At 37.0% G+C, this 27,209-nt stretch overlaps 2 protein-coding genes across 2 annotated transcripts in view; both read right to left on the bottom strand.

Moving 5' to 3' along the window:
* Positions 1–663: 663 nt before the first annotated feature.
* LOC103139247 (lissencephaly-1 homolog B-like) lies at positions 664–18,413 on the bottom strand. The gene is made up of 11 exons (XM_007553781.2): positions 18,229–18,413; positions 10,965–11,217; positions 9,268–9,352; positions 9,109–9,183; positions 8,211–8,417; positions 6,075–6,243; positions 4,857–4,959; positions 4,529–4,757; positions 3,617–3,718; positions 3,391–3,547; positions 664–2,164 (listed from the first exon to the last, which is right to left on the bottom strand). Exons 2-11 carry the CDS (start codon positions 10,994–10,996, stop codon positions 2,091–2,093), a joined length of 1,233 nt encoding a protein of 410 aa, XP_007553843.1. The 5' UTR covers positions 10,997–11,217; positions 18,229–18,413; the 3' UTR covers positions 664–2,090.
* A 1,327-nt stretch (positions 18,414–19,740) lies between these two features.
* The window catches only part of LOC103141951 (clustered mitochondria protein homolog), a 22,178-nt gene continuing 14,709 nt past the window's right edge, over positions 19,741–27,209 (bottom strand). The window contains exons 17-29 of the mRNA XM_007557786.2: positions 26,591–26,743; positions 25,918–25,980; positions 24,950–25,200; positions 24,795–24,879; positions 24,042–24,195; positions 23,239–23,378; positions 23,016–23,096; positions 22,781–22,906; positions 22,165–22,286; positions 21,998–22,091; positions 21,784–21,918; positions 21,638–21,705; positions 19,741–21,506 (exon numbers count right to left, since the gene is read on the bottom strand). Of these exons, the coding sequence (XP_007557848.1) occupies positions 21,404–21,506; positions 21,638–21,705; positions 21,784–21,918; positions 21,998–22,091; positions 22,165–22,286; positions 22,781–22,906; positions 23,016–23,096; positions 23,239–23,378; positions 24,042–24,195; positions 24,795–24,879; positions 24,950–25,200; positions 25,918–25,980; positions 26,591–26,743 (1,575 nt within the window). The 3' untranslated portion in view covers positions 19,741–21,403. The remainder of the gene's footprint in view (positions 21,507–21,637; positions 21,706–21,783; positions 21,919–21,997; positions 22,092–22,164; positions 22,287–22,780; positions 22,907–23,015; positions 23,097–23,238; positions 23,379–24,041; positions 24,196–24,794; positions 24,880–24,949; positions 25,201–25,917; positions 25,981–26,590; positions 26,744–27,209) is intronic.

Below are 27,209 nucleotides of genomic sequence, written 5' to 3'. Positions count from 1 at the left end.
GAAATTCAGAGATTTCCAAGTTCTTTCTGGTCATTTTCTGAGATTGGTCAAAAGTTTTTGGCAGAAATGTGCAACTTTTTTTCCTCTACAGTAGCCCTAATGCGCTGTAGCAGCTTTTGCATGTTTGCTGTATTAAAAGAAAGACATCTAGATTTCAGAACTGAATACATTTTCAGTAATTCGAACAGAATTTGAGTCACCATTTCAAAACATTTGCTGTATTTTGTCAAGTTTAAGACAGAATAAAAGCTGATTTGGGTGCAGCAAATTTATCTTTTTAGTAAGTCTCTGGATAAACTTGGTTTTACTTTTTGGTAAAAAAGTAAAACCAAAAACTTGGTTTTATGATCAAGTTTTTGTTAAAACCTGATCATAAAAACACAAATACTTTGTGTTGCACTTTACATTTTCCTGTGTAAGAAAATCATCTTGGTAACAATTTTTACCCTGATAATTTAAAAGTCTCATCTGCATCTAAATGCCAAATTTAACAGTTGGGGGCCGCATAAAATCACACCTGAACATAACCAGTAGCTCAATCCCATGATGCCTCTGCTACGCTGACGAGGTAATTCCAGTATGTTGGAGCAGGAATTCGTTAGGCGCCCCCTGCAGGACGTGGAGCAGTACTGCACTCCATTAAAATGAAGCACACAGAGGAACTATATTTACAGAATTTTATTTCATTATGCTGCAAACAATGACATCCAGATATATTGATACACAACTTTTTTTATTTTATTTTTTTTTACTGTGCGTGTATGTGCATTAGTGAGTGTATGCAAAGAGAGCAGTGGGACCACAGAAAGCTGGATGAAAATCCTGTGACGGAGCCCTGGATCGGGTTATCAAGGCAGAGATAGCAACAGGGCACTGGGCGATTCTCTGGAGGGACACACACACACACACATCTCATGAACAGATGAGCTGACGTTTTCCTCTGTGAAACACACTTTCCTGTTGGGGGCTCGTTTGAGATCAGTTTGGTTAAAAGAAGAAAAATCAAAGTGGCGAGAAGCTTTGCCTGCCATCAGATTAGATGAGGTGGAAAGATTCTCCTGTCAAAACATAAGAAAATACAGACACACCACAAAAACACAAAATCTTACCAAGTAGTAGTAGTTTTGAGCGCAAATATCTTAATTCACTTGAATTAAAACTAAACTAACTTGGAAGTAGCAACATATATGAGCATGTTTTAAGTAAATATGGAAAAAGTACTAGTTTCATTAAATTATTTCACATATAACAGGAGAAAAATATCTTATAAGTGAAATAATCTGCCAAAAAACTACAACAGGGTTGTTAGGTGACGGACTGGGCTGGGCTTGCTAGGTAACGGCACCAGTGGAACTGGGACATTTTCATCAATATTAATGAATTATTTTCTTAGCACAAGCTCCTATATCTTTCTGAAACTACTCTACACTCGGAAAGATTTTGCGTTTTTGTGTTGCATGACGTCAAACTAATGCGATAAACTGTGAAGCTGCAACAGGTTTGATTATTTTCCTCCAGATTCCTTTTCCCCCCATGAATGCAGCAACAGACCACAACAAAGGAGCCGTGAAATAAAAGAAAAACTAAACATAACCTAAACCCTGTCAACAGGAGGCGCCATTGGTTTTAGTGCACTCAGTGCACCGGCACACAGACATTTACCCTTTGACCCAGTGGGAAGTCATGACAACAGTATGGAAATTTGTAAATCTAACAGTATTGAATTATTATCATTTATTTTTTCTTGTTTGAGTCACCATGCAAAGATATTTATTATCATTTTGAGTGTTTATGTGTCAGAGATTTGCATGACATTTATTAAGCGTACCCTACATCCAGAATAATTTACACAAAAAGGACAATAGTCATCTTAATGGGGCTGGATCGATGTAGGGAGGAGCGAGGGGAAGGTAAAGCGCATTGGTCAACTATGATTTGGAGTGCGAGAGGTGAAGGGCTGGACGTCGGGGCGGAGGGAGCTGAGGAGCGGCGGCTAGCATGGCGCGGCGGGGATCTTTTTCTTGTTTTTCTCTTTTTTTAAATCCTTGGAATCAGGGCAGCAGGGTAGGGGGGGAGAGATGGTGGCAGTCTCAGCGACATTCCCAGACTTTGACTGTCTGATCGACGCTGCCCGTAACCACGTATGGAGCCGTCTTGTGGAAATCTGCAACAAACAAAAGAAAGATTTAAACCTGTGTACAGGGAACCGTTTCTGGGCAGCTTCTTTGTTGTTACATTATATTTAGCTAGCAATGCACTGATAAGAAAATTTGGGCCAATAACCGATATTATGTGCATTTCTCTGTTGTTTTAACACTTTTAGGGAAAAAACCCCGACCAGAAACAGACAATGGCATATCAGTTGCTAATATCGGCCCAGTTTTATTTATCTGGCTGATAAGATAAATTAAAAAATTACTAATATCAGCCGATACCGATGTCAGAGCTGATACATCATGCATCCCTATATTTAGCATAATTTAAAAAAAAACTTAAAAAATTTCTAGAATCCTTGCAGGAATTAAAATAAAAACAGAAATCAAAATAGCACAAACTCCAGAAGCTAAAGTATGGTGAAAAAAAGGAATCCAACAAATTAAGAAGGTTTTGTTTGGCCACAGATTGCAGATAAAAATCAGAGAGTTTCCAGAAGTAACATACTGGCGACTTATTTCATTTCTTGGAACAGTGAACCAATCATGCTGGTGAAAGTAACATACTGGTGAAATAAGTCACCAGTATGTTACTTTTCCACTCATGATGGAGGCGGGCCAAACAGAGACCTCCCCAACATGTACACCACTCTTAACTTTAAACAAGCCAGGAATGCTGCTAGTTTACAACAATAAAGTTTTGCCTAAAATTATTCAGATTTCAAATTTTGTTCATTCAATCAGGAATTTGTTACAGATGGTAAACAAGACAGTCATCTGTAAAAAAACAAAAAAAAAAACAAAAAAAACAAAACAACCCACCAACTATCAATTTAGAAAAACTGTTTTTATTGACATTCTCTTAAAAAAGTGTTCTTGAAAGTTACTTGAAAAATCTTGCATTACACCAAACTATGTCTCCTAATACACCAATTTATCAGCCAACCGATTTATCAGCCAACCGATTTATCAGCGACATTTATTTGGTTCTGGGAGATTGTGATCGACTGATACATGTAAAGAATCTTATCTACGTCAGCAAAGACTTAAAAATCAGCCACAGTTCTCTGCTGCAGTCCTGTGAGAGGCTGGACCAACAGACCGGCCCGCCGGGTCATATCTGAATTCTTTCAGCTAACAAGTCACCTCACTGATGCCAACTCAGAAACTTTCTTGCTATATTTAGCGACATTTCAGACAAAAAAAAAATGGTATCAATGAATTAAATGAATCTCACCCAAAGAGGTAACAAAGTGTTCATGAGCAGATAAGGTCTTCATGCAGCGCTTGTTCTTGTAGTCCCAGATCCGGATTGTTTTGTCATCGGCGCAGCTCACAATGAACCGTCCTCCAGGATGAAACAGTATCCCACGCACCCAGTTGTCATGTCCCACCTGAGGACATGAGGTTCATTACCCAACGCTCGCCCAGAAACGCCGCCCAGCGTCCTGCCTGCCACTCACCAGAGTCATGAGGCAGATCCCGATGCTGACGTCCCACATTTTAATCGTTTTGTCTCTGGAGCCGGAGAGCAGGAAGGGGCCAGGCTTTCCACTCTTTTTACTCTGCAAAACAGAAACACAGGCGAAGGGATGACACATCAAAAACGGGGTAAATCAATTCGTCGCATAATAAATTAAAACAAACTCAGTAATTTCCATTTGGATGATTTATCATTTTTCTCTCTACCAAAAACTGGATGACAAAAGTTTTCAGTCTGATGCTTTGTTTTTTTGAAGGACAATTTTGTTTACAGAGACATTGTATTTGTTGTTTTGTTTATTTATTCTGTATATTTAAAATATCTTCCAGTTCCAGTATTAAACGTTCATTAGAAATTAAAGTTTGTTGCTCTTTGGGAATATGTTCTCGTATTATTATTATGACATCACCATTATGTTACTTGAAAATAGTGTGAAAACAACAAGATTATCGTTTATCACAAAAACTTCCAGGACAATTTCTTTGTTATCATTGCAGACCCACAAATAGATATTTCACTTTTCTGCTTTTAAAAGATAAAATATAAAAAAAAATGTCTACAAAACTGTAAAATTTTCCAGTCTCATTTTATCAGGATCTGGGACATTAAACTATTTTCTGATAAAATGAGTTTTCCCTTTGTAGTTGTCTGTAGAGTCCCATTTGGAGGGCAGACACAAATCTCCAAACATCCCACCTTACGATGCAAAGCGACATCTGCACCCATAATTTATTATTGCAAAACCTGCTATTCAACAACGTTATCTTTCACAAAAGAAAGAGCACAGGCATCAACATATTATAAACACGATTAATTTGAGAAAAAAGTATTTCCAGGCATACTGTCTGGATTCTCATCTCGGTGTCCTTGTCGAAGGAAAAGGTGGGGTTACCTCTGAGCCTGTGGCCTCCAGGACGGTGGGGTGGGCGCTGTCAGGGGCCCAGGCGATGCACTCCACCACGTGTTCGTGCTCCCGCAGCTCCGCTTTGCACTCCTTGGAGGCGACCACCCAGACGCGCACAGTCTGGTCATTGGAGCAGCTGGCGATCAATGAGCCGTCCTGGTTCGGGCGAACCATCCTCACCCACTCCCTGTGGCCTGTAAACGTCTTCACACAGTACCTACACACACACATGCAGCTCGACTTACACAAGTGCACTTCTGCTGTAAATTAGTTATAAGAATCTCTATAAAACATGTAAAATGAAATGCAAACTCACCCTGTGGCCACCTCCCACATCTTGATGGACTTATCTCTGGAGGCAGAAACTATGTGGTCACCATTTGGCATGATTGCTACGGACGACACGTTGTGATCGTGGCCTGAAAAACAAAGTTTCGCCTTTAGTCACTGTTCTGCGTTCGTCTTCATTATTTTAGGTCAAAATGGAGATTGTTACAAATCACCACCCTGCTGAAAAACAGCCTGCTTCAATTCAATTCAAATCAGATAACATATTTAGTTAAATGAAACCCAAAAACATCATTCATATGCAATGTTACAGTGGTGTCCAAAGTGCGGCCCGGGGGCCTTTAGTGGCCCTTAGGTTGATTTTGAGCGGCCCACCAACTGCAGTACAAGAATGATACAAATTCCAGCACAAGGTCTTGATGCAGATGGAGACGTTTCATTTGTGATAAGAATAAAATATAACCAACATAATTTATTACAACATCCCAAAGTATCCAGGGGTTTTTAAAAACCAGGCTTTATGATAAATAGAACCACGTCAATTGAAGATGATCTGCATCCAAATCAACTTTAGTTTATTAAAATTTATGTAATAAATTAAACTTAAATTTATTTTGTGCAATTAAATGTATTAAACACATTTAATTCATTTAATAAAATAATTTGTTAATTTATGGCATTATCTAAATCGACTTTAATTAAATTAATCAAGTTTAACGTATTAAACTTGATGAATAACCCGTTTAATTTACCGTAATTTAAATTCATTTGATAAATTAAACATGTAGAAATTTATTTCATATTTATTAAACTTGTTTGATATATTTCATTAAAATATAGCAAACATTTCCAATGAAAGTGGCTCAAGTCCTGAATAAATTTCTTCAGTTGAGCCAAAAAAACAAACAAGCAAAAAAAAAAAAAAAACTTAATATAGGAAATGCGCAAAGTCTTGTTTACATTTTTGGATCTACAATGAATAACATAACATTATTTTACAGAATAGAATTACTACTTCATTTGCTTGACATTACGTTTATTTTCTTCATTTTCTTTTTTTACTTGACTATTTTGGCCCATGTGACAAAAACATTGGACATCTTTCCAATAGAGCTTCCATATTTTCTCTTGGTGTTGGATTGTACAAAAAAAAAGTTCACACGTAATTCAGAACCCAGATGTGGCCTTTTGCATCTGCGGGCGTGTCGCTCTGAAACGGCGTTATTAAACCTGCAAATGTTCTCACCGTGCATCGTCCGGATGCACTCAAAGCCCTGGAAGTCCCAGAGTTTGATGCTCATGTCAGCCGAACACGAGGCCAGCAGCTTCCCCGTCTGGTCGAAGGAGATGTCCTGCACCGAGTCCGTGTGTCCCTTCAGGGTTCGTTCAAAGTCTCCTGCCTCGTAGTCCCACACCTGAAGGCACACAGGAATCAGTCAGGGACTTAAAACTAAAATCCTACATAGAAAAAATGAAAAAAGAACTACAAACTGCAACTGAACAGAGAAATCAGCCACGTTAAGTAAAAAAAACATCATCTTTAACATCCATGTTGGACCTGGAAAGCTTTTTGAGCTTAAGGTAAATGTTTTACTGTCTGCAGAGACTAAACATGAAGACTGATGCTTTAGCTATGCCAGCTAAAATCAGTTTAAAATCTCCACTCTAATCAATTTGTTTTGTTGCAAAATCTAGATAAAGCTGTGTTTTACACAATGGAGTAATATCACCTCTGCTTCCAAAACAAACTGACACTCGATTCTGGAAGACTGGAAAATATTGTTGTATGCCTTCTCTACATAATTTATGCTATTATTAAAGATAAAATGTAATTTGCTGGAACTGTCACAACATTCTGATCAGTGCAGCTACAAAAACAGATTGTGCCATCAAGCAAAATGTGTTTTAGCAAAGGAATCCAAAGACTTACTGAGAAACCCAGAATAACACAAGCACAGTTTTTCAGTTTCAGATAAAAACAAATTCTAAGAAATTAAACTTAAAAGCAGCACAGGTTTAAAAAGAAACATTTACAGATTAGGATCTGTGCTTTGGGTTTAGAGCAAACAAGACAAGAATCGTCACATGTTCACATAGATGAGAAGTGACAGCAGAAAAAGGAGAAGGAGGGAGGAAGCATGTTAATGGGAGGAAGTGAGTATAAAACGGAAAGCAGGCTCAGATCTGCTGTGAACTCCAGGGTCAGAGCCGCTCAGGATCTGCTGGATGAGTTTTAACCACAGCTTTTATTATCCTGGATTTAGTCAGAAAAAGTCAAACACCTGAAACTCCATCAGGACAATGATCTAAAAACAGCCAGAGGTGGAACGGGTTGATTTATATCAAATAATTCAAGTGGTAGAATGACAATCCAAACCGTTCGTCGATAAAATGCATTCAGCATTTATGATTATATCTTAATAAAACATAAATGGTCTAAACGGAACGAAAACTATTGTAAAGCACTTAAAAATAAGAGTTGGGTAGCAGCTACTTACATTTAGTCGAGTAACTTTTTTGAAAAAAAATTTACTTTTAGGAGTATTTTTACTACTGTGTACTTTTACCTGAGTAACTTTATTATGAAGTATTTCTACTCTTACTTCAGTTATATTTCTGGATTTTCTACCCACTGAATGAAAAAACAAACAAGTTTTAACCAAAAATTCACCAAACACACACAGATGTAGTTTCTGTTAAAGTTTCATCTTTTTTTTTCTGAAATAAACTGATTTAGAAACATTTATTTTGTCTGATTTGTTATTTTTATGAATTATTGTCACTTGGGTCCTTAAAATACAAAAATCTGTCAATGTCAAATTTATTTATAAATCACTTTTAAAACAGGTTCAAGACTGCACCAAAGTGCTGTACAAAAACGATAACAATAGAATAAGTTGATAAAAAGAGAAACAATACAAAAAATGCATAATAAAATAATTAGGTATTTTATTATACATTTCTACTTTATTTTATATTTGGTCCATCTGATGATGTAATTTTTAAATATTAAATGACTGACAATTTGAATAGTTACTCAGTACCTCAGTCGACTTTTTACCAAATACTTTTTTACTCTAACTTGGGTAATTTCTTAGACGGGTACTTGTTACTTTTACTTGAATAAAGACATATTGAAGTAGAGCTTCTCTTTTACTGTGCCCACCTCTGAAAATAAATTAATGTTAATCTACCACCTCCATCTTTAAATTGTTTTCATAAACATGCAGCGCGTTTATTTTATCCGGTTACAGTTTAAAGTGAACATGCATGTAAAGATGGCACCAATGTATTCCCGTAAAGGCTGCAGTAACGCTTCTATGCTGAAGCTGAAACCTCAGTGAAATGCATCTCATGTAGTCAGCGTGTCACCTGTACACACCTTGATGGTGGCATCTTCAGAGGCCGTCACCATGACGGAAAACACGGGGTGGAAGATGACCCGTGTGACTGGAGCACGGTGCCCACTCAGGGCGTATCTCTCCGGGGGGCGGGGAATCCACTCCTTCGGGTCTCTCTTTTGACCGACGGGTCCGCCGTACGTCATGTCCTCCTTCACCTCATTCAGCTTCGACTCCAACTCCATCACCTACACCAGCAAGGAAAGCATCTCACAAACAGAACCAACGCTCGTTCTCAGTTCATAAGCCCAGGGGTGTCCAAAGGGCGGCGCGGGGGCCACTTGTGGCCATTGGAGCAATTCATGAATGACACAAATGAAAACTTTCCTATTTTCAGTCAGGATAAAATGATAACCAAAACAATGTAAACTGTTAAATACAATACAAAGTATTTGTATTTTTATAACCAAGTGTTTATAAAAAGTAGAACTTTGCTATTCCTAAATCAGTTTTTATTTTGAAAGAAAGCGACTCAGATCTTATTCTTATAACTGAATAAATTTGTTCAGTCGAGCCCAAAAGAATTTTAAAAGAATTTTATGAGAAAATTTTATGGGAAAATAGAGTGTCTTCAGTCAGAGGTTTCTTCAAATTCACTGTAACACAGACTTCTACAGGAGGCATTTCTTGCCAACAGTCATCATCTACAATAAGAATTTGAATTAATATGAGTTACATTTTTAAATTTTAATTTGAGAACTAGATTCAATTTCTTTTAATACAGAAAAATTGAAAAGTCATTTTAAAGTGTTGCTTCTATCCTTTTTTCTACAAAAAGACAACTTTAATTGCTTGATTTTATTTTAACCTTTCTATTATAATCTGCAAAATGTTTGGACACCCCTGGATTAAACATAAGTGTATAAAGATTCTCCTTACCTTCTTTTGTAATCTAATAACAGAGGTCCATTTCTTTTCCAAAAGCCCGGCATACTTCTTATCTACCTCTTCATTCTACAACCAAAGCAAACAGATTCTCAGAAAGGAAGTCCCTCCCATTAGAAAAAAAACATTATTCTTCAATTTGTCGCTCCTTACAATATCTAATTCTGCTTCTTTCTTGAAGGTAGAATAGGCTTCCTCGTATCCATTGGAACGAAGATAGTCAGCTATAGCCCGATTTCTAGAAAAAGAAACATTATTAGTAATCTGAAGGCCAATTTCATCCCACTTACAGTGTGTGCTCTTTATTTTGAATATGCCATAAATCAGGTGAATGTCTGCACAGAAAGCGTGACACCATTCAATGGACACTAGCCGACGTTCCTCCTTAAAATATGGCAGACCGCGCCCAGGCAAACAGAGGAGCGTCGAGCAGCTCAACCCTAAATGTCAGCATGAGCAAACAGAAACGAATCACATTTTTCTGGAAAAAGACCCAATAAAAATACAGAAAAGGTGTGCTGGGAAACAGTGCTGCTGCTGCCATGGAAACCATCGACTCGTCATGAAGGCAGAGCTGATGAGGGAGCCGGGTGGTGCAGCGAGGTTTAACACAAATACAGAGACACAAAATTATATAAATGCGGAAACAGGTTTTTTTTATATGATGGAGGGTGAATATTTCATGAGCGAAGTGCTAAATTTAGGCTGAAGCTTCTGGGCTTCTTTGGAGCAAACCGACTGTTGCAGACTACAAACTTTAGACCCTCGCCGCTTTAATTCAACTTGGCCCTCAAACATTAGAATATCAATGGGATTAGCAGCAATAAGTTAAAAAAAATCATTAAATATTGATTGTTTGCCGTCTGTGCTTAACCAGAGGTGCCGGTCATAACGGCGTAATGCTCACCAGCCCCCATCTCCCCTCGCTTCGTTCCTGCTGTCATGGAGGTTATGAAATATTCACCAAGCAGCTATCAAGTGAAGCGCCTGCAGCTCACGTCTCTTCAGGCTCCGCCACTGATTTCAGATTGTTGTACAGCACAAGGTGTCAAACCCAAGGCCTGTGGGCCAAATCCAGCCCGCCATAGCTTTTTATGTGGTCCTCTAGAGTCTAGACTAAGCACTAAATGTGCTTAAATATTATGTTATCAAATCAATGCAGTTTTTATCTGCTTACTGCCAAATTATATCAATCAGTCCCTCCAGTTTCTTGAGTATTGTGGAAATTCACGCAAAAAAAATAAATAAATAAAATTCCCCGCATTTTTTTGTGCTAATAATTGGGATTTTATTGCAGATTTTTCTCAAAAATGATCAAAAACTGTCTTACTTGTACTAAACAGCTGCCTCGGCTTTAATTGACGTCAGATTAAAATCCATGATCTATACAGCAAGTAATAAAAAGTCGCATTTACCGTCATAAATAAGCAAATATTTCCAAATTAGCATCACAAATACTTTGATTTTTATTGCAAATAAATAAATAAATAAATCACTAAAAGAATCACGAAATCCTGGAGGAGCTGAAAAGATGTTCAATAATATTTTATTTTAAGAATTAATTGATATTTTAGCAGTTTGCGAACAGGCTTTATCAATACATTCAGGCACATCTGGCCCCTTAAGAGCATTCAAGATCTTGATTTGGCCCTAAATGAAAATGAGTTTGACACCGCTGTTGTAGAAGATTTAATTTCGCATCTACAGTATGGATTTCTGGACCGGCTTCAAAAGGAAAACATGCGATGCGCCGCAGTGCGACTAGCCAACTTGCAGGTGCTGCTGGTAATGAGCTGCAGCGTGCATGTCTGTTCTTGCTCACACGTAATCCTACTTATGATTGCACTCACAGTTCATCTCTTTGTCTCTGTGACAGCACCATGGCGGCTGCTGTTCGCTCCCTCGCGGGGAGGTGAGGCTGAGGTGAAGCGCTGGGTGGGGAGGAGCCCGATCCCGCCGAGGATCGCAGGTGGCAAAGGGAAAGCCGCTCGGAGGAGGACGGCGAACCTGGAGGAGCTTCTGCTGTGCCGCTATGAGGCGCCGAGAAGGTTTACGACGGTCCAAATGTCACCCGCTCAGTCAGTGGGACAATATATCCGTCACCTGATGGAGAGAAGGAAAACGCTGATTAATGTTTTTAGAAGAAATCCATCTTTATTTCAGGAAGCTTTTGAGTTGGTAAGACAGAAAGTTGTGAAAAATGTATTGTTTTACTTTCAGTGGAATGAAAGTAAAACAAAAAAGAAATATTTAGATTTAAGTAGAAGGATTGTTTTTATAAAGCCGATGCTAGAAATGTAAAATCTTGAATCACAGAGAATTACTAATTTATTTCTGAATGTACCTATATAGATGTAAAATAAAAAGTTAGGAAGCAAGCATACAGCTCTGGAAAAATTAGGAGCTCCCTGCACTGAACCCCATTAAAAACCTCCTGGTTTTATTTATTCCACCAAATATTGATTCCTGAACTCTTCCCAAGTTAAATCATCAGTGTCGTTGTTTCTAAATGAATATGAACTTGTTTTCTTTGCATTATTTGAGGTCTGAAAGCTCTGCATCTTTTTCATTATTTTCAGCAAATAAATGCTACATGTTTGCTTGTAATTTCAGAGACGTGTCATTAGTTCATAGAATAAAAGAGAAATGTTCATTTTGCTCAAAACATATACCTAAAAAGACTCAAATCAGAGAAACTGATCATTTTAAGTGGCCTCTCAATTTTTTTCCAGAGCTGTGTATCAAGAGAAAAGTTAAGAGTCGCATCTTTCCTCCTGACTGGACAGGCAACAATCAGGAAATTCTGATTTCTGGTTTTCTGTATGATTTTTTTTTCTAGAGAATTTACATATTTAAGCTACATCCCAGCTTTGTTTTAATAAAAAAATTTAACTAACACCGATCATAAAAAAGTGCTTCCTGTTCTTAGTAGATGCATTTGTTTTGTTTCAAACAGAAAATGAAGGAATAAAAATAATATGATTTTCAGCCGATTTGACGATTTTCAGAGTTAATTCGACAGAAGCTAACTGATGCACTTTTTACAACCTTCAATCTGATGGATCCGTTTGGGAGAATCCTATCACTGACCCCCATGATGTGAATCATGATCTCTGATTTCTGCAGTGCAGAAATACAACAAATTAAAAAAATACTAAGCCATTTTCCCACTTATTATGTTTCACCTCTACATTGATGTTCACAAACAAGCGATGGTGAGACAGGTTAATGTATATTTTTGTGATAAGTCACATTGTACTCTGATTGCTGGACAGACTCAATGATCTGGCCTTTAAAATAAATTAAATTAAAAAATCTCTGGCTTTCCAACGGTTAATTCTAGGGGTATACGGACCGATTTATCGGCCAGCTGATTTATCAGTGCCGATTTCCTTAATTTTGGGAGATCGGTGATCGGCCCATTTTTACATGTGAAGCCGATCGTTTTTCAGCCAACATCTAAAAATCCTCTTCTGCTCTGCAGGGAGAGGTTTGACTGACAGACTGGCCCACTAGGTCAGGTCTGCACGTTTACAGCCAACAATAGTCAACCCCCTGTTGCCAATTCAGCAACTTTCTTGCTATACTGAGTAACATTTAAAACAAAAACAATTGGTATCGACCAAATTTGGAGTAGGCAGGTTAGGCTTTTTAAAAAGATCGGAAATCGGCCAGAAAACTGCAATTGTTGAATCCCAGCTAATTCACCACTAATAACCACTTCTGATCAGACTAATACTTTTTAACCAAACAGCTAAGGTGCAATTAATGCACGTCATAAATGTCTGAGTTACAAAAGAAGCTGGATAAATGAAAACATCTGCTGATCTTCCTTATATGACTGTGCTTTTATTTAAATTCTCAGCCAAAACAACAACAAAAAAAAGAGTCTGAAATATTTCATCCCAAGTTTAAATATTTTAATCCTGATTTTAGTTTTAGTCTGAACACAAAGTAAAAACACCATTCAGCAGTTGGAAACTTATGATAGTGTTCATTCTTGAACTCCAGTGAAGGTTGGTGCTGTAAAGCGCTAAGCTGCTTAGCAGCTACACCAGACAACACAAAGTCTGTGTGTGTGTGTGTGTGTGTGTGTGTGACAGACAACTAGTCCTCCATACAGCTGACGGTGCAACGTAAAGGAGAGACGGGACGGCAGCTAACAGGATCACCAAACAGAGAGCCAGGACTTTAACTAGACACTGTCTGGGATCAGGTGACGTTACCGCCATGCGTTCTGTTTGCCGCAAAATATATCAATCAAAAAGCTTAATGGCTACAAAAATTGGCTTATTAATTTGACTTCAGCTCCCCTCGATGTCCAGATGTGATACGTACTTTATGAGCTCAAACAGAGTGGTGGGCACATTGTGATTAGGTCTGTCACAATAAATCAATTAAACCCAAAATAATTAAAACAAGCTCAATAATTTCCATTTGCATGATTTATCGTTTCTCTCTCTCTTTCTACCAAAAACTAGGAAATAAAAGTCTTCAGTCTTTGGTGTCAACTAGGCCTGTCGCGATAAACGATAAACCTATCGACCTCATTTTAATTATCGGCTTTATCGTCTCTTCCTGCCTTTTTTTTTCTCTCTTTCTCTTGACACTGAATGAAAAAAGGCTCAACTCCGGTGCTCTCCACTGACCCTCCCTCCTATTTCATTAGTATAATGTCCAGTGCACACGTCACAAGTTGTCGGCCCATTTCCAAAACCTGAGAGACACATTAACCGACAGAAATCCTAGATATAATGATTCGATCGGGTTCGATCGTGCTGTGTGGTGTCCAGCCACACAGCCATTATTTTGGACTTGTAGCCCAAAATAATGGCTACAAGTCCAGTTAACCAATTTTAATATCAGGCATTAATCAATGCTTTACTAGAATCTACCTGCAATGCATGTGGCTAGAGTCAGCGTAAAGTCCTGACTGAGTGAAAATCATTATAATCTATTTATGTCACGTTAACGGAGAACAGCTGAAAAGTTACCGGGTTTATCAACTGCGGTAACAATTTGGCTCCAACTCCTCCCCTTGTCATTTCTATATTCTTTGCACGAAATGTTGAATAAATATTAATGTTTCCACATATCATCTCCGATGTCCGCTGGATTTTAACAAAATTTGTTATTGTGACAGGCCCAGTTGTGATGAAGCAAGACAAAGAATAAAGTCAGGAATATGTGATTTATTCAAAATTAAAAATCTTAATATCCAGCAACAATATCACAATTACACATTTTCCTGATGTCATGCAAACCTAATGGACACTAATGGATGTTTTCCAGTATGGTTTTGGTTCACTCTCCATGTTGTTTCATGAAAACTTAGTCATTACTAAGATTTTATTAAAACTTAAATGTTTAAAATTATTCAAGCCACTGATGTGAGCTCTCTTTATAAACTAGCAAACATAGGAATTACTGAAGTGAGAACAGAGCAGGGATTTAGCCAGTTGACCAAAAGGCCACGTTCCAGACTACTGAATAAACCTAACGGTTGGCGGCTTCAGCACCTGCTGAAGATACCTGAACACTGAACTTCAACTGTCACCCAAAAACTTTTACAAATTAGTGTCGAGTCTGGATCTTCCGTTTCACTTTTTCAAATGGCATCAAAGTGTTGCAAAACTCTTTACCCTCACACTGACAATGTATCGTCAGCTAGACTTGGTGCTCAAGCAAGAGAACAAGAGTCATAAATAAAGAGGAAAAAAAAGGTGCAAAGTCCGATCTATGTGTCAGTTTATCAAAAGAAGGGAGCCTAAGACGTGCAATTGTCTAAATTAGAGTCCAATTCTCAGAACACAATGCCAGCACTGAATGTGAGAAAAAACAGCAGCACCTAAATTCCAGCAACACCTTCATGTGACATTTGTTTCAAAGTAAATATTTTCTTTTGAATCTTCACTATATATATAAAAACTTAGGCTGTTCTGTTGCTAGAATATCAGCTCTTATGTAGCATAGAATTAAATCAATATATTTCTATGAAAAGCTGCCTATACAAAGAATAAAGCAGCACAGTCTCTCCTGTGTTCCTGCAGACTAGTCCAATAATTTGTATATCTCTTCTCTGATCAGAAGTACATAAACATACACCATGTTCTCTTCGTTTAAAATATTAAATAAAAACAAGTGTGCAGGTGAATAAAGCCACCTTATATAGCAGTTTTAGACTGTGACATTACATTAACTTTATTTTTTAATTGCACTGAATCACACAGTAGTGCTGGTTGGTAGCACCTCCATGTGGAGCAATGTGATTACTTCATTTTGAACAAACTACAACTCCCAACTATTAAACCAATGAACATGTTAGAGAAAAAGAAACTAATCTAATGTAACATCCTAGTTTTCTGCTTTGTTTTAATCTGCGACAAAAACCCCAAAAACATTAAGTAGACAATGAGAACAGCTCATACTTAATCTATGTCAGGTTAAAATAAAGTGAAAGGCTGATTGTCATCTATGATAGTTTGACTCTTTTAAAGCATGCATCATCCTGTGGTTTTGAGTCACATTTGAGTCGAGCTGTTCAGTTTGACCTCTAAGCTAAACAAGTCTCTGAGAGGTCAGGTTAAACCAGAAGAAGGTGTTTGTTTACAAACCAGAATAGCTCACAATATTTCAAACCATTATCTAGTAACCTCTGCCAAATTTAAACTTTAATCCTAGAGAAGAGACACTTTAAAAACAAGTCTTTCGCAAACAAAAATTAAAAACCATGTAAAATCTAAGTTAATTTACTGAATTAATGAGCATTCACTGGGTTATCTATGGGAAATGCATTTGCATTTCTTTACTGGATAAACATTAAACCACTGACTTTTTCCATCGGAGCAACAGATAGTCTTACAGATATACCTACAGAATAAACACAAATGGTTTAGCATTGATTTCTTCTTATGCATCCCTATTTTAAACATTTCCTGGTCATTTTACCATAATTATGAATCTTTAGCTTTATCATGTTAATCTTTGCTTCAAATTCTTTAATAATTAGCTAATAAGAGGATAAAACTGGAAGGAGGGGAGAGGAGATGGTTTTGTCTTATCCCTCAACAACAAACCTGTTTAGCTTCTTAAATTCAAGTACTTTCTGTCAAAGATGAAATTAGAGACTATGGTTTATTGCAAACTGTCAAACAGGAAAAGATGTTATCGGTTCCAGATTAAAGCTGTACAATCAGTCTTCTTTGCAATATCAGCATGTGTGAAAATGTAAAATGTTTGGTTGGTTATTATATTTCAAGTCCCATTCAACACTTTCATGGATGCCAATTTCCCTTAATACCAACACCTAAGCACTGTACACAAGCTTGATTAACAGTGCCAAGACCCTCCTCCTGGCTCTGATTGGTTGTTTCTCACCAGAGGGGAAACCGAGGAGCTCGACTTCTTTCCACAAATTATCCGTCTTGTATTATACTATCACAACAGTGATTTTTAACAAATATGTAAAAATAATAATAAAATTTAAGGCTATTAAAGATCATAAAGTCCTATTTGATAAGGAGAAATAGTGTGAATCAAATCATAAGAATATAATGTAAAATTAAAATAAATTTTGAAACGAGTAATTATGATTACTTCGTTAATTGAGTGAGTAATAAAGAAGTTTACACGGAAGAACTCTGAGATTAAATGGCAACCCAGGCACAAAATGGGGATACATGTTGTCGAAAGGTTGCATTGATCTGGAGCTGAGGATTAGGCAAGAAATGGTTTTCCATTACTATGCATGTGCCACAGCCGACCAGAAACTGGCTGTTCAAAATTAAAGATAAAAAACATTTAAATAAGGTAATACAATGAGATAAATAACCTAACCTGATGATAATGCTAATCCACCATCTTATTTCAGGAAAAATAACTAGAATCAGTCATTTCAAAAAATCAATAGTAAGAAATAAGATTAATTTTCAGTTTTATAGGCCAACAAATGAAAAAATTGGGGGAAAAAAGGTAATGAAATTGTATATTCTTATAAATCTACTGTTGTAACTTATCTGACATTTAGAGCAGAGTTTATTAAAACCATTAGATTCTCTGTATACTAAATATTTAATGGCCAAAATACCTCATGCATACATCATACATATTTATAACTATAATGGGAGTGATCAATATTTTCATGCAAATCTGACATGTTGCTTCCATAGTCAACATGCATAACCCACCACAAACCATGCAGTGCAACAGGAGGCAACAATTCACATGCATACATTTATTTTCACTGATTAAAACCAGTTAAACACAGCTTAACTGTTTCTCATGATTTAAGACGAACTTCACGCTAATTTAAAATCCCAGAACCTCATTTAGTTGTGTTTATTTAGTATTAGATTTTTTATTTTTAATCGTTTTTTTCTGAGCTTCTAGAGGCGCAAGGGCAACGTTGCAGCAGAGGCTCATCAGCAACGCCCTTTCCAGCTAAGGTTAGCTTAGCACACTAAAAACCAAGCTCAGCTGTCAAGTGTGAGCAAAAGATTTATATACAACCGCGGTCAAAAACACAGACAGGGCATCTACTCTCAAGAACCAATGGCTCATCAACATAGCACTGCTTAATAAAAATAAACAATAATCGGTGAATATAAGTAAATTAAGTATGAATAACACTGTCTGTATATTAGATTAAATACTCAGTCAAGGACAAATATGAGTTGAGTGGAACACAGCCAATTAGGCTAGCAACAGAAATAAGGTTAACTCTGACATTTTAAGTGTTAGTAACAAACCTAATAGGCTCATCCACTCAGAACTTCCAAAAAAGGCGTAGCTAACGTTAGCCACCGAGGCTCCAAAACAACAGTTTTGATGCAAATCAAGCACAGATGAAGAACATCACGTTTGGTTCTGAAATAACAAAAGCTCTTTGTATAGGCAAGTAAAGCTGTAAAATACCCACAGTCTTTAACTAGCTGCCTTAAACAATGACAACTTTGACTCTTCACTTAGCTTAACCTAGCTTAGCTTTCGGCCTCTCCGCCATTTTGAGATGGGAACGGGAAAGCGCAGACACTGCAGGCGATCCCTCGTCAAAATAACAAGTCTAACTAAGTGCCAAAACAAACGAACAAACGCGTCTGCGAACTTCTCACTCACCATTTTACACATGAAGAACTTCATATTTCCCTTAGCAGGCCTGTGCATGTGCTTGGGCGTTGCGTGGGTTGACTGCGGTATCGTGACTTTTCACATCAGCCGGCACGGACGGTCAGATTTTCTCTCTCCCACCGCAGTCGCCCGGCCCCGGCTAACGGTTGCGATTGGACGCCGGTAGCGCGCACGTTGAAGTGGGCGGCGGCGCGTAACGGGCACACCTCACGCTCATGGTTTTGAAGGAAAATACGTCAACAGTTTCTATGGCTGTTTGTTTTCTTTAGAATATTGTTTTCATTGAGGAACATTTAAAAAAGGGATTCATTAAAACTTTCAAAAAAAAAAAAAAAGCTAAATGAAATAAAATGTTGTGAAAGTAAAATAAAGAAAAATTAAAAGTCTAGTGGGTGGATTTTATTAGACTGTTTTTTAATTATGTAATTTTAGTCATTTTATTGTTATACTATTCATACATGACATGAAAGGGGAAAAATAAATTTTTGTAAAAAATCTTTAGACAATTTTGCACATCAAGTAGAAATTGATATGAATCAGACAATTTAAAAATTTTTGCCAAATATAAATTTAGTTTTTTGTGACTGTGTTTTCTATTTGATTTCTTATCTGTGACGATGACTGAAGATATTTGTTTTTATTTAAATTGAAAAAATATAATACATACACAAAAAAAATCCAAGTAGCATGTATGAGATGGGAATAAAATAAACATTTTGTGTTGTTTCCTAAATAAATAAATTAATGTTAAATATCTAAATGATAAAACTAGCAATTAAGGAGTAAATGTATTAACATTGCATTTGTTATAGTGAGGACTTACTGTAATTTAACAATGAGATCATTCATAGAAAAAACCAAAAACATCGTGATGTTTAGTATTTTTTATTCCAATTTTTAAAAGAGCATGTTTTATGTTAAAAGGACTTTAACTGATAGCTGTGAACCAATTATCTTTAAGTGTTATTATCCTGTGTTCATACAAATTTGCATATTTTAGTGAGAATAAAACTGGTTAACTGGATAATAGGAGCTACTGACCCAGTAGCCTTCACGTCGTTACATCATCAGCCTTCAGCAGCCTTCAGTGTTCGGCTGACTCTGTATCAGACTTATTCATTTAATCTTGTTCACCCAAATTAGCTTACTAAGTGTCAAAAACCTATTCCACAGTAACACTGGACATAGATGTATAGTGCAGAGACCTGGGCTTAAGGTGAACAACTGCAGGTATGATAAGATACAAATGGTTCAACAAAAAAGATAATGTAGGGTTATTAGATAACAGCTGTAATAAAAGAGTTACTTAAATATATCTTTAAGTTAAAGTCAGTATGCAGCTGTTGGTTTTGCAAATGATTAGATGTTCTGTTTTCAGTAAAGATGTATTTTTCAATTTCCTTAAAGAAAGAAGGAAAACATTGCATGAAACGACTTTAAAAGAGCAAATCATTAATATGGCGTTTAATTTACAATAATAAAAAAAAATCTAGCCAGAAGAAACAAAATCCCACATTTTCTTGCACTCACTCCCAGGCTCTATTCCTGTTCATGTAAAGACATTATCTCCATTCAGAGTGCAGACTTACAAAACAGCTTTGCTGAAAATATCTGGAGAAAATAGCAAATAAATCTGAAACTCAAACAGCAAACGGTGGTGGTGTACAAACGTTTTCAATGACCTAAATGAAAGAATGAAAAAAAAAAAAAAAACATGGGACTTCATAAAGACTGATAACACATAAAAAGTTACCATGTTTTGCTGTTGCTGCAACCAAACTGATGTTATTTAGAGAAATGATCAAGATTAAAAAATAATAATAATAATGTTGAGAAATTCAGTCAGTCACCATGTCAACCAGATGAAAACCCGATTCCTTACTGGCAGTGAAGCTGATGAAATGCTAGAGGGTTACTAGTGCATTAAAAACGTTAATATTCAGGTTATTAAAAAGAAAAACTAAATATACAGGGAAGTGGCCGTGGAACGAGTGTGTAACCTAGTGGAGACATTAGGGATTGCAAGGTCATAATACAGAAACTGAAAATACAAGACCTGTCATGGACTTTGAGCGCTCTTAAACACTTTATGACTCAGGTTGAGACGTTTTGATTTAACATAGTTCATTAGTTTGTGTAGACCTTAGTTCTGTTCAGTTTGCTCTATGGGCCGGTGACCAGAATTGAACTAAAAAGGTTCAGGTTGAAAAACTACCAAAGGTTCATGTCATAGTTTAAAGTCTTTTAAATAAGACGCCAGAGAAAATGCGACCAAATCAAACCTGATCTCATTGATTTGGAGTGGCATGACCCCAAACAGATCTAGAAAATGCAATCCTTATTGAAAATTATCTTTTGTATTTAACCGGTTTATTTTTGACATTAAAATTTGTTTTATGTTTTAAAACATTGAAGTGGGACAAAACCCCCAAAGAGAAACAATCTGTAAGGGGAAGATACTTTATTGTAGCACTGTGGATGACATCCACTATAAAACTATATGACATTATTATTTCAGGTTAGTCCGTTATTGTTCATCCTATTTGATTTCCTAATTTGTATTGCGGGCAGTTTTACTTCAGGCTGTCTTTTGCAGAAATTGTTCTTCTGTTTCCTCTTTCTCTGTCACACCTGGTGTGTTTACTGAATGCCGCTCACCTGTTCACTCATGCTTAGTCTTTGGTTAGCGTACCTGCTGTTTGTGTCAAGGCTTGTGTATTTTTATGAATTTAATTTTTTCTTCGCTATGTTTGGCTTTCCTGCTGAAAGGTTCTTAAAAACATTCTAGTTGCAACAAACTCCCTTTTTAATTTGGGCCACATCAAGATAAATAATGTCATTAAAAACATTCTGTTGGATTTATTTTAAAGGAATTGTAAGGCATGAATATTGATTTTTGCACTTGTGACTTAAAAAAAATTATATATATTTCTAATCATGTTTTCCACTAAGTAATACACACAGATTAAAGGTTTTTTCTGTAACTTTTATTGTCAGATTATACCACTACATTATTCAAATAGTTTTTCACTCATCTGTAGCAGTTCAGAAGCTGCTGTAGTTTCTAAAGGACTTAGCTGAATCTGGGTAACCCAGTTTCTCACTGAGCCATTTTCCCAGAACAAGCAGGTGGGCTGCAGTAGTTTTCCCTTTGGTCCGCAGTTCAGAGCTGCTGCTTGTTGCCGTTTTGGTTTAATAATTGATATTCCACGTCTTCTATTTGAACTTTTCGTCTTTCGTTCAGTTCTGCTCTCAGCTCTTTTTCACTAGAAAGAAAGAAACAGTGCAGGCAGGATCAAAGATGAAATCCTTATCTACATTAAATTTTTATAAGGACAAAATGAGCAATTTGCATGTTGATTTTTTAATCAAGATGCCCTGCCCTCATCTTTTTCACCTGGGTGGGATGAAAGTAATCCCACAAGTCAGGTTGAGCTGATGCAGAATCACAGGATGATTTGGCAACTGCCAGAAAAACAGAACAGGTTTAGCACCAAGCTGAGCCTTGCTGAGTTTTTTTTGCCATCTTAAATGTGAACAAACCTTCGGAGGAGAGACAGAGGCACTGGGTTTGCCAGAGGCGATGTGGCGGACGGCTCTCTGGAGGATTGCACCCTGATCCGTGAGCCTCTGCAGGTATTCTGAGCTTTCCTTTGTGCTGTCACTGCTCTCACCAAGCTGTAAGTTTGCAACAAATATAAAAGCACCTTGACAATCCAGAGCAAAATAGTTAAAAAAGGAGTTTTTAAAAGCTCACCTGGTTTTTATACAAAATGTGAGCCTCTTTTTCGTGGTGCAGAGCTAATTGTAACTCCCCTTTGCTTTCATAAACAATGGCAAGCACATGGTGACTAAAAAAAACAGAAAGAAATGTAAATTAATTCAGAAGAACTGGAAGAAAAACAACTAACATGACATGCATACCTGTGTGCATGCTTCAGCGATTTTGCACCGTGATATTTAGAGGTTAAAGTCAAGGCGTTCTGCAGGAACTTCAGTGAAAGCTCATTTTCCATCAGGGCATGGAGGACTAAACCCAGCATAGTCTGTCAGGTAAAACCCAAAAAACAACAGTCATACTTCAGTTACAAAACGAGTGAGCTGCAGATAACACCGTTTGAAGAAAACAAAGGTACAAGAGTTTTGTTTTTGTCTTTAATGGGACAATAAAACATTGACAATCATGAATAAGCACAATTAACGTAAGTAAATGCATTGAGTTAGTTTTGACTTAATTCAAGTGGACTAAGATACTTGCACTAGAAACTAGACAAAATAATACTTCAGTGTTTTTGCAGTGAACAGAGAAAATCATGTGATTTTTATACATTTATTGTTAGTTTTAGAGTATTTGATGATGACAAAAGCACACAGGTCCAGTTAAAACCCCGTCAAATTCCTCTTGTTTGTGTTTGTGATGGTAGCACAGACAAAGGGTTTGGTGAACGAGGATAGGTCAATCCCCATTAAAATGACAACAAACAAAATGTTACATAAAGATATTTTTTAAGTATGCTAAAGCAGATACAACTGGACTTACATCCAGAAGTGCAATTTGTGGATGATCTTCTCCGATAATGAGCAGAGTGAGGTATCGAGCGCGATACAGGAGCTGGAGGGAAGTCGACAGGCGGCCTCCGGCAAAGAAATACAGCGCCAGGTGAGTCTAAATCACAGGAAGGATATAAACACTTGCAAATTGCTTATAATTTAGATATAAAATCTCATAGTAGACAATAAACTGGTTGGACTGGTGAAGAGGTAAAGCAACACACATAGTCCTGTACGGTCTGCGGATGGTCTGTCCCTTGTATTCTCTCAGAAATCAAAGCAGCTTTTTCCTGAAGAATGAGAGCCTGGGATGGGCAAAATGACAACATTACTTCACAGGAAGACATCGAAAAGAAAACTTTAAAACCTAAACGGAAGCTGACGTGTTGAGTTAGATGGAATAAAAGCGGTACATCATGGAAGAAAATGACATCAACTGATATTTACGTCATCATTTTCTCCTAAGGTGTATCTGAGCCGCCCAAGGAGACGCAGACACTTGGAAACGTCCTCATGCAGGATCCCACAAACGCTGCTGAAAAGAGTCAGGGCTTGACCAAGCAAGTCCAGACCTGCTCTGAGAAACCCTGGGAAGCAAAAAAAGAGAGAAGAAAACAGCAATTAGTGAACCACTTCTCCTATAACCCTTCTGGAAATGCATTCTTCTTATTTTGTGTGACTCAAATTAGCACATTATGAGAAACAACACAGAAATTGTGGGATTAGCTCTCTTATTCCTAAATAAAATCCGATGTAACCGTTCGGCTTTAGACGTCATCTAATTAGTAAAAAGAGTCCAGTAAAAATCCAACTGTTCTGTGGAAACCTCAGAGGTTTTTAAGAGAATATTACAGAACAAACAGCATCGTTAAGACAGGTCAGAGGAGGGGTGTCCAAAGTGTGGCCCGGGGACCATTTATGGGCCATGAACTGATTTTGTGCAGCCCACCAATTGCTTTTTTCTGAGTTTGTTTCTCCCCTCAGCGGTCAACTGAGGTACAACCACTAATGTAACCTATTCTGTGTTACCATTTCCATTATTAGTAGCTTATTATTGTTATCTCACTATTACTATCATTAGTTTTTCCTCAGTGTTTTTTTTTAATGAATTTATTGTTATGTAGCACAGATTAACGAGACTTTATAAGTGTACTTTGACAAATAGTTGGTAATTATTCTGATGCTGTATAACAAATAATTTCTTGGTTTTAAAATCCAGATTGAAATAAATAGAAAAATAAATAAATCACCCCGCTGTGCTGCCAGCTGTGCTTGCTGTACGAGTCCGGCAGCATCAGTCGACGTTGGTTTGAGATGTTTGACCACAGGAAAGATGTTCACCACATCATCCTCGCTGAACGCTGGCTTGTGTCGGCACTCAAACATGTACTCTCTCAGCTGCAGCTGAGCAGAGACGAAGGAAAGAGGTCAGCCGCTTAAATTATTCACACCACGGCTGGAGACAATTTGTCTGTCTGACCTTCTTTTTGTGAATTAAGGAAATATATTTATAAACCCTGAAAAACCCTGAAATCATACTTAAGGAGAGCAATTTCAGCCAAAATTGAACAAACAAATCAAAAATAAGTAACCATATGATAAGTAAAATAATAAATAAATGAATAAATAATATAAGTGAGGTAATTATTACGACAGTGATTAAATAAAGATTATTGCTTATTATTTCTTATTTCTTGATTTATTTATTTAATTTTGGCAGAAATGGCTCTCCATATTACTATGCAATTCTTGAACGCCTGCAGCTACAAATTACACCTCTGATGCATTAATTTCAAACTATGGTTTAGAGATACTCCTATCTTTTGTTCAACAAGCAGATCGAGTAGTTAATTTTAACCTCAAAAACAAAGAACAGCTGTCATTTGGCCTGTCGTGACAATTTAGGATTAAGTATGATTCTTAGGATGTAAAAAAGTGTTATTCAATAAAATATATAAAAAATAAAAACAACTTATATAGATGTGTTAAAAAGTGATTCCTACCTGAATGCCTGTCTTGATGGACATCTCTCTCAAAAGTGAAATCTTCTGAAGGTTGTGCTTTTCTATTTCTTCTTCTATGCTTTCACTGAGTGCAGAGATTAAAAGACAGTAAAGGAAAGTTCTGCGTAAGTTCTGCCACACAGACACAAATGCACCTTTTAAATGTATAGTGGTAATAATCTTCCGCTTCCGTCTTGATCCTGCTCCACAGATCATCAGAAGTCAGTTTTGCCCACAAACTGCTGGTCGGGAAGTTCGCTCGGTCGCTCTGGGTTCGGCGGCGGCGGCTCCTGCGGCGGGACGGCAGCTCATCGCTGCAGGAATCAGGAACAGGAGCGGAGGACGAGCTCAGGAGGCAGTTTAGGAAGTGACTGACAGCTGCAGAAAACGCTGCAGGCTCCACATCCTGACAGAAAAACGTCAGTAAGTTAAGCTCTAAACAGAGGATTTCATGTTCGGTCTAAACCAGTGTTTCTCAAACTTATTCAGGCTGAAGACCGCTTACCCCAAACACTCACACAACATCTTCATATATAATCTGAAATTAAAATATTGGTCTCTTAAATTCCGCTTAAAGTGAAGGGTGGCGCTGTGTTGTAAATATGACTTATTACAGGTTATTTACAGGTCCTGAAGGTTTGGATTCCAAGCTTTCCGATGATAGAAAACACATGAAAATCAAAACAGTTAGTTACATTAATAATATTTTAGGGCTATTTGTAATTTAGAAGCACAATAAAAGAAAAATGGATTCGAGTTGCGTTGGAAAAAACAAACATTTTCTTTCAGCCAGTAGACAGCTCAACATAAATAATTTAACTTAAGGTGTTAAGATTCAGTTGTTCATCGCCTCGTATCAGCGGCAGACCGAGATCTGAATCGTAACAGTTTTCCCACCCCTATCTTTAAGTTTTTTATTTAGTTACCCACCGGTCTTAAGCCATTTATCCATTATTATTTTTAACCACAATCCTTTGGTAAGCTAACTGTAGCGTAGCACTTAAACTAAAGTAACGGCAAATAAACGGTTGTCGACATGCAGTACCTGGCGGGCCACTAGAGGGCGCCCGCGGACCACAGTTTGAGAAGGACTGGTGGTCTAAACTAATTTCTCTCTCAGCACCTTCATGTAGGTCCTGAAGATGTGTTTCACACTTCTGGTGATGACTTCACTGATGGAAATTCTCTGTGGGAAGATGGATTGATTATTTAGACATGGTTAGACATTTATCTAAGACAAAAGATGTTTATTTTTAATGTTAAAAATTTACATTACATTTACATGCGGTAGATAAGCAGTAATGCTTTTCTACTGCATAAGTCAGGGGTGTTAAAACTTTTTGTCACATGGCCAAAATTGTTGAGTCAAAAGTATTTCTGGGTCAAGAAAATAACAACGACAAAAAACAAGCACATAGAGAGGTCTTTTTAATGTTAGTTTTCAGCTTGTTTTTGACTCGACTGAACAAAATTATCCTCATTATAAGAAAAGGTCTCTTTCTTTCAAAATGTTTGCTAACATTTAGCCAAGTTTAAGAAATCAGATAAAAACTGATTTGGCTGCAGTTAAAGTTAGTAAAACTCAGTAATAAACGGGTTTCTACTAATTAAAAAAACTTGATTATAAAAAGAAAAATACTTTGTATTGTTGTTAATGTTTCCCATTTTGAAAAAAAATATAGTACAGCTGTATTATCCATTTCATATTTAATGAAGACTCTCGTTTACGTGAATAAATACACATATTGATGTACAAGTGTGAATTTGTTTTTAGTTAAAATAAACGCGGTGTGCACCTGCACATGGCTGAGTTTTTCTCTCTCCTCCATCTCGTCCAGCTCCTTCAACACGGCACCCAGATATCGCACATTTACGCCCCGCTGATGGATCACTGAGGTCAGAGTCGCTCCATCCATCGGGACGGCCTTATGGTCGAGGCAGTCCCTCAGCTAAAAAAAACACATTCTTTTTACTTTTAGCATGTTTTTATTAGGTTTTCTATTATTTTTATTTGAATGTTTTATGAGTTTGATCCTCTGGGTGATAAAGAGGAGATGACATGAGGGGTTTTCAAAAGACTTTTCAAACGTAAACTAAAACTGCAGATGTGTGTCTGGTGAATTTTTTGTTAAAACATGTTTGTTTTTCATTCAGTGGGTAGAAAATCCAGAAATTTTACTCATGCAAGAGTAGAAACACTTCATAATAAAAATACTCAAGTAAAAGTAAAAATACAGCGTAGTAGGAATAATCCAAAAAGAACAAATTTTCAAAAAAGCAAATGTAACTGAGTAAATGTAACAATAGTTACTCTCCAACTCTGAGTATAGACTTATGGTACCCTTTATTGTCTCTTGCTTTTTAAATTTGAATTGTTGTGTGTGTGTGTGTGTGTGTGTGTGTGTGTGTGTGTGT

This window comes from Poecilia formosa, unplaced genomic scaffold, assembly GCF_000485575.1.
Source record: "Poecilia formosa unplaced genomic scaffold, Poecilia_formosa-5.1.2 Scaffold3, whole genome shotgun sequence".
NCBI lineage: Eukaryota > Metazoa > Chordata > Actinopteri > Cyprinodontiformes > Poeciliidae > Poecilia > Poecilia formosa.
Note: the sequence above shows the minus strand (reverse complement) of the source record. Positions and strands in the feature narration are given on the sequence as shown.

Excerpts from the sequence above, each read along its gene's own strand:
- LOC103139247 (XM_007553781.2), bottom strand. The coding sequence starts at position 10,996 with ATGGTGCTGTCACAGAGACAAAGAGATGAACT. Across the intron at positions 9,353-10,964 it reads CAGAGACAAAGAGATGAACT|AAATCGGGCTATAGCTGACT; the intron begins GTGAGTGCAATC and ends TTCTTTTTCTAG. Across the intron at positions 8,418-9,108 it reads TTATTAGATTACAAAAGAAG|GTGATGGAGTTGGAGTCGAA; the intron begins GTAAGGAGAATC and ends TTGCTGGTGTAG.